This window comes from Lissotriton helveticus, chromosome 4_1 (assembly GCF_964261635.1).
Source record: "Lissotriton helveticus chromosome 4_1, aLisHel1.1, whole genome shotgun sequence".
NCBI classification, from domain to species: Eukaryota; Metazoa; Chordata; class Amphibia; order Caudata; family Salamandridae; genus Lissotriton; species Lissotriton helveticus.
The window spans coordinates 395,456,397-395,478,888 of record NC_136063.1 but is presented as its reverse complement, the minus strand read 5'-3'; the positions used below and the strand labels follow the sequence as shown (position 1 = coordinate 395,478,888).

The window sequence follows — 22,492 nt, the reverse complement described above, 5'->3', positions numbered from 1 at the left end:
ATTTTGTCTAATGTGCGAGTTATTGTAGTCCATCAGTGAGACAAAAAAAGCTAAAATAGCAAATTATGGATTATAACATCACGTCTACCATCTGATATTAGTCTATGATTGTTGTTTTTAGTTGTAACCATCTGGATCTTTTCAAAGATGAGCAGGTATCATTTTAAAAGGTTTTGCTGGGAAATACTCATAACCTGCAGTGAAATGTTTAATTAAAAACCATAGGTTAAAGAAGGTAGATGAAACATTATCATCATCATCAACCTCATGGAGCAGTAAAGACACTAAGGCAACTAAGTGCTGTGAAAACTAGATCTATTAACCATAAGCAGAGCATTCTGTAAGAATGTCTGCAGAGCTCGATTTGGTAGCAATTGATCTATATTCCGTAGTTTATCTGGCAATGCATGCCTTCCACAATGCACTATCCTGAGTCGGGAAGGACCAGGCACTGCACTTGCAAGCTTGATCTTGGGTTTCGTAAGAAGTAATGTGCTACTGGATTGCAGGTCTTTGCTTGGTTTAGTGTTAGAGATATAGTTTTATTAAAAATACAATCTGGAACATGTCCATAAATGTAAATATGCATCAATGGAAACTTATTACAACTTGTTTCCTTGTGGATCTAAAAATTATTTCTTACCATCAACGTACCTTTCTAGAAAACTTTAATTTATTGGGGCAGTAGAGAGCAGGCTGTACATATCTGTGTAGCTAAACAATACTTAAATATATGATTATATTTTCCACTGATTTGCAAATCACTGACACAGTTAGTGGTAGTTTCACCCTCTCATTATGCCATGTGCTGCACATGAAGGCAAGTTAAAAAGTAATGGTTAAAAAGCATCTTCAAATCAGAAGTTCAACACTCTCTTGTTAGAAGGTATTATGTAAATACTTTCTGAAATCAGGATCAAACTTGTGCTACATTTAGGAGATATCACGATGTGTACCTCTTTGCCTGTGTGAAATGTCTGAGACCTCATCTGTTGGCACTACTAGACTCATGGCGGTGTATTCACAAAGGTAAATTTACACATGATTGAATCTGCACATGTAAATTTACACTAATGCTTTGCAGTAAATGCACTACTTCTGGATATTCACAATTTCCTAGTGTAAATTTACTACAAAATATAGGGTTACATTTCCCTTATCCCTTGAAACCAGGGTGTAGGGCCTAGTTTGCGGGTGTAAAGTTATTATTAGTAACTTCTCTAACAAAGGCGGAGGTCTCTGCCAACGGGACAGGGATTTCCTACTGGTAAAATACAGGGAAATGTTAAACAGTTGTTAAAAAAGAAAAAGGAATAAATATTTTATTGTTAAATATTAATGTCAATTCATTGCATATATTTATTTTAAATGTACAACAAACGCATTCCTACGGCACTAGCAACTTGAATTTTATTAATTTTAAAATATTAAATTAAATAAACATCTGTTTTAAGAAATTTATTACAACTAAAATCTCAGCTGAAGTAAAATGTCCGTATTTTTGTTGTAAAATAATTACTAAACATTATGTATAGAATTAATAGAATTGAATGTAAGTATTTTACAAATAATTACATTTATTTCTAAACGATTTTTTATTCATGTATAATTTTATATATATAATTTTTCTAACATTAAAATAAATAATATATATATATCTTTTTATAAATTTGAAATAGATCAAACTATTTTAGCATTAATTCATATGCAGTGTTGTTTTAAGCACATGCCTCCTTTATTCTCTATGAGATGGTGTTGCAGTACCAGTGGTTAACCATGTCTGGTGCTGGACTTACTCCAGATCTGAGCCTGAGTACATTTAGTACATTTTTGTGACCTTTTAGGCTGTGGTAGTTTTAGAAGTCCTGATTGTGAATAGAAATGGGCTTACTCTTTTGTGAGTGGGTGCATGCCCCTCCCTAACCCCGTCATATTTGCTTGCAACTATTTCCCATTTTCCAGCCACTACCTCGTCGTCCCACATTTACTATAAAAACATATACTTATGTGTGCGGAGATCTCTGCAGTCGGGCAGAGAACTCAGCACATAAAAGATAACAGAGACTGAAGCAGAGAGACCCCCACATATAGATTTGTGAATAAAAAAATGTAGTATGTGTGTAGTACTACCAAGCATACTACAAACTGCAGTTTGTGAAATGGCCCCCTGGACTAAAAAAGTATGCTCCTAATAAATTGGGTATCCCTCTGCCCACGTGGAGTAAAGCTATATGCTCAGTAGATAAAGTTGTACAACTCCCACATTTTGACGTCTGTGTGTTGGAATGGCAACTATTTAATACCTTTTTTGAAATGCACGAGTTTCAGCAAACTGCATCTGCTTGACCCATGCTAAGGATATTGGTTTCCCATGTGAAGGGAATGTTATGTATACAGGGGCGCCGTGAACCCCCCACTTTATCAGCTACAGTGGGGTGGAGTTCTTGATGGGCCTCTTATGGCTGCAACTGGGTAGACAAAGGCTCTTAAAGAACGTGAAAGTGCATGTGGGTACGTGAGTGAGTGAAAGCATGGATGGATAGATGGGTGTGTGAGTGAAAGGGTGACTGGATAGGTGAGTGAAAGGGTGGATGGGTAGCTGGATGGATGAATGAGTGAAAGGATCAGAGTAAGAATGGATGAGTGAAAGAGAGGGTGGATGGATAGATAAAAGGGTGTATAGATGAATGTAAGGGAGGGTGGATGGATGGGAGGATGAAAGGATGGATGTATGAATGAAAAGGTGAATGGATGATGAGATAAAGTATGGATGCATGAGTGAGTGACAGCATGGATGGCTGAGTGAAAGGATGGATTGATGGATGAAATAACAGCGTGGATGGGTGGATGAAGTTAAAGAGTGGATGGATAGATGAGCAGATGGATGGATGAGTGAAAAGATGGATGCTGGGGAATTCTGGAACCCCCAACTTTAGCAGACACTGCAGGGGTGGAGATCTTGATGGGGCTCTTCTTTCTGACACTTGTTAGCCAAAGGTGAGTGAGTGATAGGATGATTGTGAGTGAAAAAGGTGAGATGAATGGGTGAGTGAAAGGATGGATGGGTAGCTAGATGAATGGATGTAAGATGGATGAGTGAAAGAATTGATGGATGAATGAAAGGGAGGATAGAGGGATTGATGGGTGAATGGATGGATGAGGAGAGAAAAGGATGGATGAGTGAAAGAATGATGGATGGGATGATTGAAAGGGAAGATGGACAGAGGGATGGAGTGAAAGGGTGGGTGGATGGATAAGTGAAAGAATGGATATGAGAAAGAGAAAGGATGGATGAGAGAAAGGATAGATGAGTGAATGGATGGATGAGTGTAAGTGGTGGATGGAATGATGGTTAAAAGGGTGGATGGCTGGTTGAGTGAAGAAAATGATGAATAGGTGAAAGGGAGGTTAGATGGGTGGATGAAAGGATGGAAGTGTGGACAGGTGAGCAAAAGCGTGGATGGAGAAGTGAGTGGATGGATGGATGAGTGAAAGGGTAAATGGGTGGATGGATGAGTGGATGAATGGGTGGAAGGGTGGATGGATTAGTGAAAGGATGGATGGGCTACTATAATGGTGTATGGATCGATGAGTGAATGGGAGGAAGATGGATGGAGTGAAAGCGTGGATGGATAGATGAACAAAAAGAATGGATTGATAATTGACTGAAAGGATGGATAAGTGAAAAGGTCACATACATGTTTCAGTGTTTTGGACAGGGGTTCCACAGTTGCGTTTCTATAACAATGATAGTCTTGGGTCCTGTTATGAACTCTACCTAAACAAGCAGGTTTTCATTACTACATTCCCAACTGGACTTGAGACTGTAGTTCAGGATCAGTGACTGGAGACATTTTAGACACTAGCCTGTATGATCTTTGAAGTAAGTGCCAAAGAATGCCGATGACAAATGAAAATATGAAATTCGATGTCACCCATAGCGTCCTTGGTAAAAGTACAGTAGCATATTATAATTAAGGCATCCAGTGTTCTGTTTATATTGATTTTTACAGATATATACAGACGGCAAACAATTCAGAAAATTCTGCTTCTTTTGAGTGACTCTCCATGCTGTTTTTCATGAATCACAGGCCAATAGCTGAGCAGATAGTATGTCAAATTAAAACAACTGGCTTAAGATTTCCTTAAATACAGGCATATGTTAATATATATTTAAAGTATAATGGTAATATAATATTTACCTATAGGTGTAGTGTTTTGTTATATGTGGCTGCTTAATTTGCTAAAATGTGAAAAATATCAAAGTATGAATACATGTTCATCGGTTAAAAAAATGTGGAAATACACCATTTTGCGACTCAATTTTTTCCAAAATACAAAATAAATATGGATAAATACAGAGAGAAATGTAAAAAATAAATACCATAAACCCGGGAGCCCTAATTACAATTGACAGGATGTATGCTTTGAATTTGTGGAAATATTAAAGCAGTAGTTTGTCTTGATATTTTCCCTCAGAAATGTCATCGACTGTTTTTAGGTTGCTTAGAGGGGCTGTGTGCTTGGAGTGAGGTTATGCTCTGAATGTTAGAAAGTGTCAGTAATCGCATAATGCGATGCAGTTAGGAGTGAACCGCTGTTAGCAGGTAGAGGCTTTTAATCTTCTAACGTACTTATTTCTTTACCTTTTAGATTCTAATTGAATTAGAAACCGCCCTTTTAGACGACGAGCCGCACTGGTACAAACTTCAGACGCACGATGTCTCCTCGTTGCCCCTTCCCCACCCGTCTCCATTCATGCCCCGGCGGCAGACGCACGGGGAGAGCCCCACCCGGCGGTTGCAAAGTAAGTCTTCGCTGAGGGGCAGCTCTGTGCGGATTGGGGGCTGTGTGAAGCAGTGAATGTTGGAAAGCGGAAAGCCTTCAGCTGCCGAGGCAATGACGTGCACGCACCTAGCTGCCAGTCAATGTAGTCTTATCATAGAATCCATTTCAAGTGCTCTCACCGAATCATACATTAGGTGCATATTTTGATGTGGGGTGTTCTCATGTTGTGTGTGTAGTTAATTGTGTTGCACAGTGCATTACGTGGTCACTGGTATTACAAATCTGTGCTTGCAATTATCTCTAAAGTACGTGGCATTAATTTGACCCATATCCCATTCCACAAATTGGTAACTGATTTTGGCTTTGCAACTGCATGAAACGCTCCTTAAACCTGCCGAACGTCATTATTACTGTTACTGTTGCGGCATGCACGAAAAAGCACATGGCGCACATTTAATTTCACAGGGTTGCATAAGTCCCTAGCAGTCGTGGTCCATTGCTGTTTTGCAATAAAGGGATTCTGAAACGTACAAATGTATTCTGCAGTGCCCAGGGTGCATCCCCTAAAAAAGAAAATCGAGATCATTGGTACATCGCCTAGAAAAGAGATCATGGTGTAAGCCCAATCTTTGAACAAAGGTGTGAGTGACTGTGTCTCTCTTACAAATTTACAAAGAATCCACCAAAACCTTTACTAAAATTCGTGTCCCCACGAATGTTTTCTTATTCGCAGTTATCGAGGTGTTTGATTTGATCAGTTTCCTCTGCTCCCTGAGTCATATTTTTAATAGATCCCCTTCTGACAAACAATAACTTAAGTGCTTGTTCATTAAGGTTGTGGTCCATTGACACTGCTTTGAAAAATGGATACACTATAAAGAAATCATGAGGGATACCTTTTGATTTCTAATTCTTTATTTGTATAGGTATGCATTCATGAATTCATTTGAAAGTTTCTATTGATTTACCTTTTTTAAAAATCTATTTTCATTTAGAATGAAGCAAAAAGGTTGTTGCTTATTGCCTGATTTAACCATTAATGTGTTGTGTGGCGCAGGTTGTAGGCACCTGAAAGTGGGTTGCATGCAGTGAATGCGTGATTCAGAAGGTCATGAGAAAAAATAGCCTTCTACATGGATTGACGTTTAAATCCTTTTGCAAAAAAGGTATTTAACATGAAGCAAGGATGTCTAAAAGAACCCTAACGTATGAATAATGCCTACATGCCTCTGCAAACAAAGCGCATTAAGCCTTTGCAATGCAAAAGAGCTGAAAAGGAAACTGAGAACAACATAATCATTACTGTTGGGTCATAGTTTGCAAACATCCCTGTTACATGCGTGAAAATTCATGTATATTGTCCGTGACATCACTTCATTTTAATATTTGTTTTCCAGATAAAGGCTCATATTCATATAATTCAGGTAAATGTTCAGCATGCCTGAAAAGAGCAATGCATGCGTACATATGCATAGTTTGGTGTGGCATCATTTTGATGTGTTTAGGCTACAATATTGTGCATATGTTGATATCCCAAAGAACCCTAGCTTCTCCTGCTTGCTTCTCAGAAATGCCCTACCTTATCCCTTTTCTGGCTTTTTTGAATTTCATGCTGTGTTTAACGATATGTAGGTTCAGTTTTGCTTCGAAGTAGAGAAGTGGAAATGTACAATTATTTTGCTGGCTTACTTGAAATTCACGTAGTACAAAAGCTTTGGAAACGAACTTTGTGATGGTTTCTTGAATATTGAAAAAATGCACATGTCGGACTATGATATTTCGTGTTCTGTGACTTTAAGTTTTACGTTTCAAAGCTCTGGTAAGTTTGTTCACTTAACACTCATGCCTTTGTGCAGGCACTTTATTTATTTTCCATAATTTCTGCATGTCTTAGTAAAAGTAGTTTCTCCTTCTCCATCTGGTGGTAGAATAACAGAAAGGAGGCGATGATAGTTTATATACCTTGCAATGTATTTCTTTAATAGCTTTCTGTACTGCTACTGTAACAGAGCAGATATTTGTTTGCGCTACAAAGAACATAAACATATACAATTGAATAGTAAGCCATTGTAGGAGTGTGAAAAGTATATCCTGACATTTAGCGTGACATTAGATACAGTTCAGGTGAAGCTGAATCAGACTTCCTGAAAGAAAGATATTAGGATAGAGATCCTGGTTAACTGGGAGGGAGTACTGTAACGTCTCATGTGTTTTTGTAATTTAAGGATATTTATGGTCCGATAATGAGTTTGGCGGTGTAGCGCTAGGTCTGTCTTGCCACCACACCCCCATGCACGTGGTCGGGCCAACCCCCAAATTACGAGTGTTTCTCTCGTGTCTGGCAGGATTTTCTTTGATGTTCCTGCGGTGGTACCTAATAAAATGAGACCGCAATAGGAACGCTAAAGACAATTCCTGCACGGCATGGACCATAAGTTCCATGCCATGCAGGAACTGGTGTGCCTGCACACAGGAGGGCGCATCTTGTGCCCCCTGGGTGCATCCACATGGCGTGAGGCACCAGGGAGCCCTGTAGGGCCCCCTTTTTCCCTCTGCACAATACTTTTCATGGAGTAGGAACTGCCATGAAAACTGCGGCAGAGATGAAACTTGTGATATGCGTGGCCGGACCGCGGTGGCCCTGCCAAGCATATTACTGCCTCTGCACCACCGCGCCACCACCAGGGAACGGCTGTTAGCTGACAGCTGCAGCTGGGCAATGGCGGTCCTACCGCCCTAATTCTATCCACCGCGCCCCCGAATCAAGCCCTCAGAGGATTGCATCATTGCGTGAAAATCTCTAATAAATTACATAAAAAGCAATGGGAGGCATGATTGCAAATAGTCTAACCACTTGCAGTCGCACCGAGTAGCATTCCAACCCATCATTTTTGACCCACTGTACCACTCTAGACAGTCACCCACCTTATGCAAATCAGCGCCGACCCTGCTCCTCATGGGAACAGTCTATCCCGAACTTTCAGATCAGGCACCCACTTGCAGGGGCAGAAACAATCACAGACCAGTTTCTACCTTGTTATGCTTCTTTGGTAATGAATAGATTGGCTCCTGGGGCAGAGCGAGAAAGGGAACCATGTCTAGCTGACCCTTGGTCACTAAGGGTGTTACATCAAACACACACAAAATAATGGAAGAATTGCTTGAAACAGTCTAACCACTGAAAATCACTTGGGGTAGCATTCCAACCCCATGTTTTTCATCTAATGTGCCACTCTAGACAGAGGTCCGCCTTATGCAAATCAGTACTGACCCTGGTCCTAATGGGAGCAAACATCCTTATTTTTGGAAATTCCGTAACCTTGAATTCTGCATCCAGTGAGAGAGAAGAATTTTTCTGCACTTATTCTTTATACACTGCCAACCATACACAATAGAATTAGACCAGGATAAAATGACACTGACTCCTCACTCTCCTGGGCACTTAAGTATACAGGTTGCAGGTAGATATCTTAAGAGAAGATTAATGTCTTTACGTGACTTACTGTATCGCTATAGAGAGCCATCTATCCATTGGCATAGAAATGATATACCTTCAGATTATCTCCATAACTCATATTCTCCTTGTTTTAGTGGAATGCTGACATGACTGAATCATAAGCCATATCAATTAAATCAATGTTATTTTCAGCCTTTGACATAACCCTCCCTCTTTGTTAACTAAGCTCATTATCTTCTGATTTACATTCAAGGTTGTCTTTTAAAAAAAATCTTTAATATAACAACATTCATCTGATTTATGTTGCTCACACTGATACCAATGTATCTCTTCACTTAACATCGCAACTACACAAAACACAACCTATGCAACATAAAAATTTCAACTCTCTTTAAAGTTGATCCTTAGCATTTCCTCAAGTAATATAGTATCCAATAATGTGCATCAAAATATAATTGTACGCGCTTTCAAGCTAAACTCAGATTCAGTATTTCATATGATTTAGCTTAAATCCTTTGAGTACTTGTCTGCATTTAGCTTCGGTCTCCAAACAAGCTTTTAAAAGATAACAACTATCACCATGATTTTAAAAAGTTTTTTTTTAGTAAATTCCTAGCAATAGCAGCAAAGTATCTCATTTGCCTGTAAAGTGCACTATAAACCATGAGGAAATTCTACTTGAAACTTCAATATGGATGTCCCCATTTCCAGACAACATGAGTTCAGCAGACTCAAAGTAAATTTTGTTTGCTCCTGGGCATCTATGTGCAGTGAAACGCTTCATGGATGTGAACCCCTTTGCCAAGCATCACTGATGTTTTGGGAGCACTGCTAGCTTTTGCTTCCCCAGAATGAACCCAGTGGCTGTGAGTTTGGGGAGCTGCACTTGCCTGCCGGTTGAGTGCAGGAAGGAGAGCTGAAGCCACAGATGATGACACTTTAAGTCTCACCTCTTTAAAGAACACTATATCACAATGCACTAACCTGCACCTGGGTCTGTACTTCCAAGCCTGTCCTTGAACCGGAGCAACCCCGCCTAGCTCAAGGAATTTTATGATGCCATGTGCCTCATATTTGGGAGGTCTGACCCTACTGGTGTGCCTTTGGGCTCAGGGGGCTCCATAGGGTTCCCCTCCAGCCGCTCCTACCCTGGTGGTGATAACCCCCATGGATCTGGCGATGGATCTGGATTTATACTGCTCATACCACTGTGACCTTTCCCAGCGCTGGTCCAAATACCAAGCCTTCTGATGCCGCTAGCGCCCACTGGCAGCATCAGCCCCATTCTTATCCCCGATGACCCAGAGTTAGATCGGCGCTGATAGGACCCTTATGTTCTAGGTCGCTTCCTCAGCCCTATTCTGAAGAGCTGGGAATGGAGGAAGATTGGGAGGGGTTGCTGGACCCTTTACAAGACCAGCCTTATCAAGAAATGTACTGGTATGAGGAATTGGGTGAGGCCAGCGGACTGGATACCTCTCCAGATTCTGGTCTGTTTTCTCCCCATGCCGTGGCTACGGAGAAAGGAGCATAATATGCTATGGTGGTGAGAAGGGCAGCTGAGGTCCTGGGCCTTCAGCTCCTTTCCATTGCAATCAAACTGAATATCTTGACGGAGGTCCTGCAGCCTGGTGTCTACTCCTCTGAACCCTTGCTGCCTTTCAACAAGGTCTTAACTATTGTCTTACTGGGTACCTGGTCCAAGCCCAGCGCAGAGGCTCCTGAGAATCGGACAATTGCCCGCCGCCTATGCCCTGCACCAGGTGATCCAAATTTCCTCAGCACTCACCCTACCCTTGAGTTCTTGCTGGTCCAAGCCTCTACCTCCCAAAGTGCATTCCCTTCCGCATATAAGGAATCCAAGAGGCTGGATTTTTGGAGTAAGAAAATATTTTCTTCCACCAGCCTTGCTTTGCGGTCGGTAAACACAACATGCTTTTTGGGACATTATTCCCACACTTTGTGGGAAATGGTTGCGCAACTGCTACCGCCGGTCCCGGCCATCCTGCATTTCTGGACATGGCTGGAACAGCTGGGTATATCCTTGGTGGTTCAACACCTGGCTAGTTCTCTGAACACCAGGGTGGATGAACTCAGCCATCGTTGCTAGAGGATCACGAATGGCATCGCCATCTGGACGTGATGCAGGGTCTCTCAACAGTGGCGAGAGCCTTGGTTAGATATGTTCGCTTCTGCCGAAAATGTGCAATGCAAGCAGTTTAGCGTGCTGGAGTTTCCAAGGGGGCTCCCGCTAGGAGTTGCTTTTCATATCAAGTGGAGCTTGGGCCTCCTGTATGTCTATCTGCCAGAGTTCTCAAGAAGATCAGAAGCAACCGTGCCCAAGTCATTCTTATGAATCCAGACTGGGCATGAAGAGTCAGGTATCCTGAGCTTCTCCAACTGAGCATTGATCCTCTGATCAGGCTGCCCCTTCGGGAGAATCTTCTATTGCAGCAGCAGGGTGGAGTCCTCCACCTGAACCTATCAACTCAATCCCTTCTTGCATGGAGATTGAGCAGTCTGTAGTTGATAGCATTCAACCTTCCTTTTGAAGTCTGCAGTGTTATTTTGCCAGGTGTCCCTCAACCAAGACCATGCAGGTCTGCAGAAAGGTCTACTGATCCACTTTCTGCTTCCCTTTCTCACTTTTTGCTTTTTATTTTGAACCTTGTCCAGCAGGGCTCTGCACTTGGCACTTTCAAAGTGAACCTTTCAGCCCTGTCTGCCTTCCTGAGGCTACCAGACTAACCCTCATTATTCAAATCTCCCACTGTAAATAGATTCCTTAAATGACTTGTACATATGTTCCCACCATCTCCTTTCATTATGCCTCAGTAGGACCTTAATTTGGTTCGCACCTTTCTGTATTTGAACCTCGGCACAGTTGCCCCCTCCGGCTGCTTACTATCAAAATAGACTGTTTAGTGGCAATTGCTAGGAGGGTGAGCAAATTGCTGGCTCTGTCATCTAAGCCTCCTTGCCTGACTATCTTCCCATATAAGTTGGTACTTCGCACTAGGGCCTCTTTCTTACTAAAAGAAGAGGAGCGACTCCACCATCTGGCCCCAAAAAGAGCGTTGTCATTCTGCCTTGACTGTACAAAAGAGTTCTGGGTGGAAGACTAACTCTTCGTGGGGTATGTTGGAACAAAGAAAGAACGTGAGGTGCAGAAGAGGACTATCTCTCACTGGATTGTCCTCTGCATCAAAATTTACTACGTTCTGTCCAAAAAGCTGCCTCCTGAAGGCTTAAGGACTCCTTCCAACAGAGCTAAGGCTGCTATCATGGCATTGGAACCTGGAGCTCAATTGTCTAAATTTGTCAGGTAGCAAGGTGGACATCCCTGCACCCATTTACCAAGCACTACTGCCTGAACAGTCAAGTCTGCAGGGATGCCTTTTTGACCAATCTGTCCTGCAGGACTTCCTGGTCTAAACTTGTACTCAGTCACTCCGCCGAGTAAGATATTACTTGGGTATCTCTTTAAAGGTAAGGAATCTGCACTAGAGGTCCCTATCAGGATAGACAAGTTACTTACCTTCGATAATGCCTTATCTGGTAGAGAAATGATCTAGCCGCAGATTTCTTACCTACCCATTGTCCCCGCACTCTTGACTGGTTTTTAGGGTCAGGGGTGATCATTTACAGGGCCCTAGTTGTTCAAAACACCCTTATGTCACTGTACTTTATGGCTCCACATGATGACATCACTCAGAGCTGGGTATCAAAGAGGAGGAGAATAAGGCTTTTACTACTCTTAGGGAGTAGAAGGTCCAGTCACGACGTGCCCAAATGATACATCTTAACAAAAAATTGCCGTACTGTTCCTAAAGAAGGGAAGGGAATGTTAGTCTGTGATGCAAATGATTAAGGCAGGGTGACCGGGAGGTAACCCTGGGAATCCATTTTGTTGGATTTAATGCCCTCACACACCCTTTCAGGTGTCATGCTTCATCATTTGGGCCTGCTCCTCGTTGGGTCGGCGGTGCAATACCCAACGGGCAACACCTCATAGAGGGGCTCTTTGGCGGAGATCTTTTTCCAACAGCCGTATGGATGAAGTGCGGGTATGGGGCCAGAACTAAAGGGTAGACGTGAGGTAGTGAGTTAAAATAAAGCTAGTGGTGCCGGGAATACTTTATTCAGGAGGGCCACTGCTTTAGTTAAAAACGATTTTCTAGAGGAGAGTAGTGGAAAATAATGTTTCTAGCTATCATCTAGAGTTTATTGTAGTCCGGTCAACATGTTTCTCGCTACTGTAAAGTTGACTAGAGATTCTTCAGGACCTAGGAGACTAATAAGCAAGTATCTAATGGTGCAACAAACTGTCTACGCTAATACCCTATAGTGTGGTGTATATCTGCTCATGTGGCTACCACGCTAGTAGGGGAAGGGAAGCACATTACTATATTACCCTTCTTCTAGTTGTGACTGTCAATACCTGTTAAAGAAAGAGGGAGAGCATATCAAAAACAGATTGACAACAGATGCATCAGTGACTGTAATCCTTGTGCGGTTCGCATGCCAGTGGGAATCAGGCGTGTCACAACACCATTGCACAAGTGTACCATGCGCTCTCAATTGTGAAAATTCAGTGAGAGTGGCATGTGAATATATAAAATTAGACGAAATAAAAATACCAAATTGGTATGGATAACTCGCAGTTATTCAAAACTCACCTAAAGTTAAAAACAGTCAAACAACGACAGTGTCCAGCGGGTAAAGCTTCAGGTAGATCTTCCACCGCAAGGCTATATATATAGGGAAAGATCTTAGTGCCTTGCGAACTATATACACAGTTACTGGGTGGTACCTACAATCTCATATCATAAAGTGTAACTTTCAACAGTATTATGATTTAAAGCACTACTGTGAAAATGTATATTGAGCCCACATGGTAAGGTGATAGAGGCTGGTAGTGGAGATATTGGTCCAGGCCTCGCATTTGGTTTATTGGGTGGTACCTGCAATCTCATATCAAACAGTAACTTACAACAGTATTATGATTTACAGCACTACTGGAATAATGTATATTGAGCCCACATAGTAAGCTAAAAATGGCTGGTGGAGGAGATCGTGGTCCAGGTCCACTATCTGTAAGGTAGATGAGCCAAAGCAGCCAAACGCCCAACCCTATAGTGCAATCTCTCTTCGTGGGAGAAATGGTGGCTGCCATGAAAATTATTGCGGGACTGACAGTATAGGAATTGGATGTTGCCTGAGCCGCAAACAATACAGAAGCACATCCGCAAGCCATGGTGCGCGCGGTCAGGAGAACTACGCTCTGGTTATGGCGAAGTGTAACTACCCAGTGCGGGACCTCGGTTAATATAAGTATGCGCTAACGTTAAAGTATACAGTGGCGAGGCTCTCTGGTTAAATGTAGTTGAAATTATTCCACTCGCGGCGAGGCTCTCTGGTTATGGTATGCTGCAACTACCCCGTGCGGGACCTCGGTTAGTATTAGTGTGCGTTAACGTTAAAGGATATCGCGGCGAGGCTCTCTGGTTAAATGCCGCTGCAATTAATACACTAGCGGCAGGACTCTCTGATTAAATACGCTTGAATTATTAAACTGCGGGACCTAGATCTCTCTTTATCCGAGGGGTCGCCCATGCGGTTATCTCTCTAGCACTTACTTGGTAATTCCTGAGCTTCGCTGTACGCACCTACCCTTCGCCGCTGGAACCGGGTGGAAGAAGTGGGAAAGGGCAATTCCGGTTTTAAGGAGTGTGTACCATGTACTTGATTGGTTTCTCTAAGATGGGGGCCATTTTGTAGTGTCGTATAAGTTAAATAGCAAGTCAAAAACAAGCCATGGGTCACTAATCTATACCGTTAGTGGTAGATGAAAGAGTGACTCAAAACCTTACGTATTACATTTAGAGGAATGGAGAATGTGATCAACGTAATTAATACCAAAGTATTTAAAAAAATATATATAAAAAAAATATATTAAAAAAAAACACGACCATCATTAAGGTGGTCAATGATAAGTGCCAGGGCTTATATATAAGAGGGTAGAGAACTTAGTCAAAGTAAGTGCACCCTAACGGTTACTGGCACACAGAAATTAACTATCAACCAGTAGTAGACGCTACGAATGGTATTGCGTCGGCCATCTTGGAGTGGAGGGTTATTAAGTAATAAATGCTCAGGTTTGAAGTAAGTAAGGATGTGAGCTCCTCGTGGGTGCCTCACAAGCAGTGTTATATCTTGTATAATTTAGGGAAAGTTACTGTAGAGATGTAGGTGAATGGAGATACAGCAATTCAATTACAGTGCACCCTAACGATTACTGGCACACAGAAATAAGAGATCAACCAGTAGTAGACGCTACGAATGGTATTGCGTCGGCCATCTTGGAGTGGGGGGTTCATTAAGTTATAAATGCTCAGGTATGATGTAAGTAAGGATGTAAGCTCCTCGTGGGGGCCTCACAAGCAGTGTTATATCTTGTATGATTTAAGGAAAGTTCCTGTAGAGATGTTGGTGAATGGAGATTCAGCAATTCAATTACAGACTGGTCCAGGGGATATCTTCATTAAGACCCTTACTGTCAGAGGATAATCTATGGATCCAACGCTGTTCTTTGTAGAATAGACCTTCTTTGGTTATCTTCTGGCTTGCCTCTAGGATAAGCCATTGAAGGGAGTCAGGGGTGTGATTCATTTCTAGGAAGTGCTTGCACATTTTGGTATTGCTTTTCTTGCACCTAAAATTGCTGCAGTGTTCAGATATTCTGGTTTTCATATTACGTGTCGTCATGCCAATGTAATAAAAATTACAGGGGCATATGATCAAGTAAATGCAGTTAGTGCTGTTGCAGTTAGTGTGGCCTCTCATTTCCCACTTGAAAGAATCTGTCAGGGTAATACTTTTGTATTTCTTAGTGAATGGACATGCCGCAAAGCCACCGCATGGATAATGTCCTGTGACTGGTGGCAGATTCCATAGTGTAACTTGGCGATTGGATTCGTTTGTGTTCTTGGGTCTGGTATGAATCAGGATGTTTTTTATATTTTTAGACCTCTTAAAGGCAAACCTTGGTTGGTCTATATTCAGAGATCCAGTATTGAGTATAGACCAATGGTGTTTCACAATTCTTCTCAGCTGGTTAGACGCTGGTGTGAAAGTTGTCACACAGGTCATGGGTTGGACAGCTAGGGGGTCTCTTACTTTGGATTCTAACAGGCCCTCCCTGTTATTGTTCTGTGCTCTTTTCAAGCATTTTTTGATTTCTCTGGTAGGGTACCCTCTCTCTCTTAGATTCCTAGACAGGATAGCAGATTCAGTCTTGTAATTGGCCATTGTGCTACAATTCCGTCGTATCCTGAGGAATTGCCCAAAAGGGAGGTTGGATCGCAGGGCTTTTGGGTGGTGGCTGGTATAATGTAGCAGACTATTCCGGTCCGTACTCTTCTTAAATAAAGTGGTACCGAGGGATCCCCCTTCGATACTTATTTTCAGATCAAGGAATGCTATATGACTTTTGGAGGCCGTGATTGTGAAATTCAGGTATGGATTGATGTTGTTAATCCATTCGAAAAACTCTGTGTAAGAGTCTTCGTTGCCTGACCAAAAGATCAGAATGTCGTCTATGTACTGTTGCCATTGCTTTATATTCCTGTGGTAAGGATTTGTCAAGGATGATATGTGCCTCTCTTCGAAACTAGCCATGTAGAGGCATGCTACACTGGGGGCTACTGTACTCCCCATGCAAGTTCCCTGTATCTGATGATAGTAGGTGCCTTTAAATTCGAAGTAGTTCTCGGTGAGGACTTTTTCCGCGCTTTCCATCACAAAGGTAATGGGTGTTGCAGATGTCCATTCAGTTTTTTCCAATGCCGTTTCCATAACACCTAGGGAGGCCCTCTGGGGGATGTTGGTATAGAGGGCCTCAACGTCTAGGGTTATAAGGAAATCGATAGATTGCGCCTCATCATAGTCCTGCAATAGTCGTAGCAGATCTGTTGTATCCTGAATGTAGGAAGGGATTTGCTTCACCAGGGGCTGCAAAAATTGATCACATAACTGTGATAGAGGTTCTAGCACAGAGGCAATGCCAGAAACGATGGGTCGACCAGGGACCGGTGTGACGCCTTTGTGTATTTTGGGCAACGTATAATACGGAACCCTAGGATTCTTTTTCACTAGAAAATCCGCCTCCTTTTTACTCAACCAGCCGTGACATTCTGCTGATTCTACCATACTCACGATGGACATTGTGAGACGTTCCGTGGGATTTTGTGTGATAGCCTTGTAGTATCTTGTATCGTCAAGTTGTCTTAGACACTCTATCTCGTAGTCCACAGTGTCCATTATCACTGTCGCGCCCCCTTTGTCAGCTTGTTTGATAGTCAAGGAGGGTTGCTGGCTAGTGTGTCCAGGATGTTTCTCTCTTCCGTGGACATATTGTTATGTGTAGAAAAGTTAGACAAGTTGTTGACATCTCTTAGAACCGCTTGTTCAAACGTGAGCACCTCATTCGGTACCATGCCACTATGGGGGGGAAAAGTGGAAGGGTTATGTAACCCAGAATCATCAATGGGTTCTTGTGGTTTACCATCGAAGAAGGCGTGCAATCTTATTTTTCTGAAGAATTTTTGCAATTCAACTGTTTGAAGAAAGTTGTCGGTTTTGGGTGTTGGCACAAATCCGAGCCCTTTTTGTAAGACCCTCTCTTGTTCATTAGTTAACTGGTGTGAGGAGAGGTTAACTACAAGACTCATTTCTTGCTCGTTTTGCTCCGGGTGTCCATTCCTTGGGGTGTCGTGTCTTCCCACTGACCTCCCGGTCACCCTGCCTTAATCATTTGCATCACAGACTGTAACATTCCCTTCCCTTCTTTAGGAACAGTAAGGCAGATCATTCAGAGCTGACCGATGCCATTTATCGGCGCGCAGGGGTATTGCTCGAAGAAAAATCTTCCAGATCCAGTCTGATGCCTGGGAAATTCAAAGGTAAAGATTCTGCGTCTAGATCATGTCTTTACCAGATAAGGCGTTACATAAGGTAAGTAACTTGTCCTTCAAAATGAAAGGAGCAAACAGTTTTAAATACTACTTTGTCCTTCAGAACTTGTTACGTCTGGAATTTTGGTGCACCTTTCTCTATTCCTTCTTATGCTTTCTGTAGGCTAATCTGCTTTCTTATGACAGAAGTTGGTTTTGCTTGAAACAAATTAAATTGAAGGCCAGTAAATGTACAATTAAACCCTTCCCTGCTAGGCCTTGTTCCCCCCTGTGCTAAGCCTTTTTTTTACTATTTGGGGTAGTTCACGCTTAGACCTCCATAACATTTTGTCCACATAAGTTATCCACGCGAAATTTGCATCCTTTTTTCGAACACCCTGAGGATTATAAAGGTACCCAGGGTTTGTGTATTTCTCTGGAGGGAACCAAGAAATTAGCCAAAATACAACAAATGTTTGGGATTTTTGGAAATAGTTGGAAAAAAGTGCTGCAGAAGAAAGTGGCTCTTTTATTTCCTGCAAATGGCATCAATGAAGGGTTTGCAGTGCTAAAATCACCATCTTCCCAGCTTCCATAAACAGTCTGACTTGAATCGGAAAAACACATTTTTCAACACCGTTTTGTCATTTTACTAGGAGATATACAATTGTTCCTATTTTTTTGTGCTACCAACCTATTCCAGCTAATGGTTGAAACGGGTGTGAAACACATGGTGGATACCGCAATTTATACGTTTCTGAAAAGTAGACAACATTTTGATTTTAGCAAGGGGCTATTTGTGTACATCCTTCAAGGTTTTCCTATAAAAAGCAACAGTTGAAATAAAAAACATATTGAAATTGAGTTGAAAAAACAGCCACTTGTATCTGCGTTTTCATATGCAACTTTTAACTATGATAGATTTTCGAAAGCAAGATACCATTACTGCCACTGGACGTTTCTGGTCGCAGGGATATATAGGGCTTGTAGGTTCACCAAGAATCCAAGGTACCTAGAGCCAATAATTGAGCTGCACCTTGTAATGGTTTTTCATTGTGTACCGGGTGTACAGCAATTCATTTTGGAAAATATAAAGAGTGAAAAATAGGTATCAAGGAAACCTATGCATTTCTAAAATTGGCACAAGATAGTGAGTTTAGAAGCAATGGTGATTTGCACATCTCTGAATTTGTGGGTCCCTATACCAGCATGTGAAATAGAGGGCATTTCTCAAAATGACTTCTTTCTAGTACACTGTCTTACATTTGAAAGCGCACAAATGCAGAGAAAGGCAATTGGTAACACAATATATTAAGTAAAAACTATTGAGATGCAGAAATATTGAGTTTTTAATATTGTGATCCACAAATATCGTGATGCAGGAATATTTTTCATAAAAATATCATTCTTTTAAGGGAAGTGATATCAATGTAAAAAGTATCTATGTTGTTAATATCAATCTTAAAAATATCTGTTGAGAATATTGGTTACAAAAATGTTGTTGTTAATATAGTTTCTCAATTATTTAAATTTTAGTATATTTTTTAATTGTATCCAATGTAAATTGTTAATGTTTTTCATTATAATTTGTAAATTTGTAGTTTGTAATTTTTTTAAATGTAATTATATGTTGGAATTTGTAGTGTTGTAGCAGATTGTGGGGTTTGCAGAGGTAGAGGGTGGGAAATACATTAATAATTAATGAATTTTCAATTAATTATTTAATTCATAATTATGTAAATGGTCTGATTAATTTATTTTTTAAGTTAAGTTTTAGGTGCGGGTTGTGGTGTTTGTAGGGTACAAGAAGGGAAGTAAATTAATTATAATTAATTAATAATTAATTTGTAAATAATGATTTAATTGATAATTATGTAAATTGTGTCATTAATTGCATTTTTATTTATATTTTTGGTGCGGGTTGTTTGGTTTGTAGGGGTAAAGAGTGGGATGTTAATTAATATATAACTAATTGATTATTAGGAAATCATTCATTGTTTAATTTCTAATTAATTTTGTATATTGTATAATTATAATTTTGAATATATATATGTTAAGTGTGGGTTCTTGAGTTTTTAGTGGTACAGGGGTAGGAAGTGAATTAAGAAATACTTTATAATGATTAATGTGTTAATTATTTAGTTGATAATTATGTAACTTGTGAAATTATGAAATTTGTCTTCGGCTAATTCCAAAGACAATAGGAGCAGTGAAGTCCGTGTGGTGTGATTTAAATTACAGCGAGTGCAGCGCTTTTGGCCATCTCTACCCATTTGGGCTTACATTATGGACAAAATTCGAGGTTGTACAGCGACCCTTACAGAAAGAACACGCTGGGTGTAACTACAAGTACCAATATGCTCTTTGGCATACGCCCACTGGGGCGGGACTTGGAATAATTATCAGCTGTTCCCCAGATGGCCTGCTGACACTCTCTGCTTGCCTGTGAACAAGAACACGCCAGTGTTTGAAATGCGTCAGGCTTCTTGATATTTAGAGTGGGACTCTGTTGCAGAACGCTGTTTTTCCATCATTAAAGGTTTTAACTTCACTACGAGTCTGGTGTCTTCAACGGGGGCAAAACTTTCGTTTGTATATATATATATATATATATGAGCTCCGAAGAAGTAGACGGCACTCGTGGGGGTTATTGAGCACAAGTAATGAGACATATATATATATATATATATATATATTGATATATATATATATATATATATATATATATATATATAATATATAGCTCCACAAATTCAGGAAAAATTCTCATCCTGAGAAAAGAGTCTCTCGCGGGGGTGAGTTTTTAAATTATTTAATCACTCGTGCAAACAAACGCGTTTTGGCTGTCGCCTTCTTCGATGTCATCAGATGTGAGGAAACCACATATAATTATACATTTGAATTCATGAAATGAAAAATGATTTTAAAGTCCTGTTCCCCTATATCAAAACATGGGGCAATCTTTGCATGATTCTTGGCAATGTTAAACGAATATATATTAATCTTTCCCATAATCAATACTGGCTTACAAAACGTACATAATAATGAATGTTCTCTTGGGACATAAATTTCAAAAGTCCATATAATTCACCCCGATATGGGCACATACTGAGTTGTTTTCTCATTTTATTTAAACATCTTCCTATTATAATTATGCCCTGAATGGGCCTTTTGTGCCATGGCTGCATTTCTTTATACTATGGAAACACGGAGTACATTGACATGTATGTAATTGAAAAAGGAAAGAAAAGAAAATCTTCAATACATTATTATTGAAAGATGTAACTCCAAAACCAGAACTCTATACCATATAAACCACTTTGCATATTTCAATAAACTGTATGATCCTATCTAAATGACAGGTGGAAAAAATTGCCAATATACCCATGTATAGGATATTAACCTAAGTGTACTGCCAGCTCCTCGCTACTGTTCATGCCATGTGGGGTCTTGGTTTATGCATCAATTATGTAACAGGACTCTAGTATCCTTAATTTATGGATTCTATCTCCTCCCCTGGGATTCGCCGGTACATGGTCCATGCAAAAATAGGTTAGGAGATCCCTGTTACTGCTGTGCTTTATGCTGAAATGTCGGGCCACCGGTTATATAACATCCTCATTGGTGATGGCCCGCATGTGTTCCAAGATGCAGACCTTGGTGGGATGAATCGCGCTCCCGATGTATTTCAGTCTGCAATGACATATGAGGCAGTAGAAAGTATACGGCATTGTACAGGTCATGAATTTAGTAATTCTTTTTGGTTTTTCAATTCCTGGGATTGCAAATAACAGTGTTCTCTTATTATTTACACATGCCTTGCATTTACTGCAAGGGTAAAATCCATTGAGAGCCTTGAAGGAAACCCCTTCTTCTTTGTCTAGATGGCTATGTACCAGGTCATTCCTAAGGGACTTTGCCTTTCTGCATGTTAGTAAAGGGCACAATGGAATGTCCTGGTCAATGACTGGGTCAGTTCCAAGTGTGTACCAGTTTTTTCGCATTATTCTCCTTAGGTCACCGGCATTTTCAGAAAACGCTGTTATCATTCTGAATTTGCCTGTATCTTGATTGATTTTAGGGGTATTTTTCAACATATCTTGTCTGGGTGATGAATGAACCCTTTTAAAGGCATCTTCCGGGGTACGATAGTTATAGCTCCTCACCTTGAATCTAGCCATACTTTCTAGTGCTGCATGTTGAAATTCACTATCTTTAGTGTTGTTTCGCTTGATCCTCAAAAGCTCACTATATGGTATGCTACTGATGAGTTTATGAGGAAGGCTGCTGGTGGCATGTAATATTGAATTGCTCGCAGTGGGTTTCCTGTAAAGTGTGGTGCATAATATGCCCTCAGAGACACCGACTTCAAGATCTAAGAAATTCACAGATGTGGCATTAACCTCTCCTGTGAATCTAAGATTAACTGAATTGGTGTTTAATACATGAATAAAGGCCTTAGCTGACTCCGATGACCCCTCCAAATCAGGAAGAGGTAATCGATGTAACAATGCCATGCTACAACTTTTTGTGTCCAAGTAAGGTTCTCTTCTGTCCAGGCCACCTGCTCCTCCCACCTGCCTATGAACAAGTGTGCATAGCTTCGGGCGAAGCAGGTGCCCATTGCAGTTCCTGATATTTGTCTGCAGTATTGACTCTGAAACTAAAACATATTGTTTGTGAGACAAAATTCAATAAATTCAAGTAGCATAGCATTATGCTCCAAATATTTGAGTTGTCGATTTTTTAAGAAATATTTAGTAGCATTTAGCCCATCCTTATCTGCAATACACATGTATAAGGTGGAGATGTATAGCACTAGCAACTGAAAGCCTTCTTCTCACTTCACATCATTTATGGAATTCAGAAAGTCTTTTGTGTCCTGAATATAGGAAGTCAGTTTAATCACTTCTTGAGCCAGAAAATAGTCGGTGAAAATGGACATATGCTCTGTCAGGCTTCCTTGTGAGGAAACTATAGGTCGTCCAGGTGGATTGTTTGTGTCCTTTTTGGGATGTGATAAAAAGTCGAGTTATGGGATTCGACCTCCGTAGATATGAATCTTCATTGGTTTCTAACATTCCCTTCTCATACCATTTTCTTATCAGTTTAGGGGATGCTGTGATGCTCTCGTTATAAATAGTTGAGGTGATTTTTTTATAGCAATTGCTGTCTTTCAACTGTCTTAGTGCTTCCATTTCATACTGTTCACGTGTTTGCATCATGATGTTTCCACCTTTGTCGGAGGGCTTGATTATTAGGGTTTTGTCGTTACACAAATTGGTCAAAGCAA

The 22,492-nt window shown here is 40.8% G+C and overlaps 1 protein-coding gene across 1 annotated transcript in view; it reads left to right on the top strand.

Moving 5' to 3' along the window:
• RIMS2 (regulating synaptic membrane exocytosis 2) overlaps positions 1 to 22,492 on the top strand; it is a 1,857,427-nt gene that overhangs the window by 1,180,463 nt on the left and 654,472 nt on the right. The window contains exon 16 of the mRNA XM_078686898.1: positions 4,654 to 4,807. Within this exon, the coding sequence (XP_078543024.1) occupies positions 4,654 to 4,807 (154 nt within the window). The remainder of the gene's footprint in view (positions 1 to 4,653; positions 4,808 to 22,492) is intronic.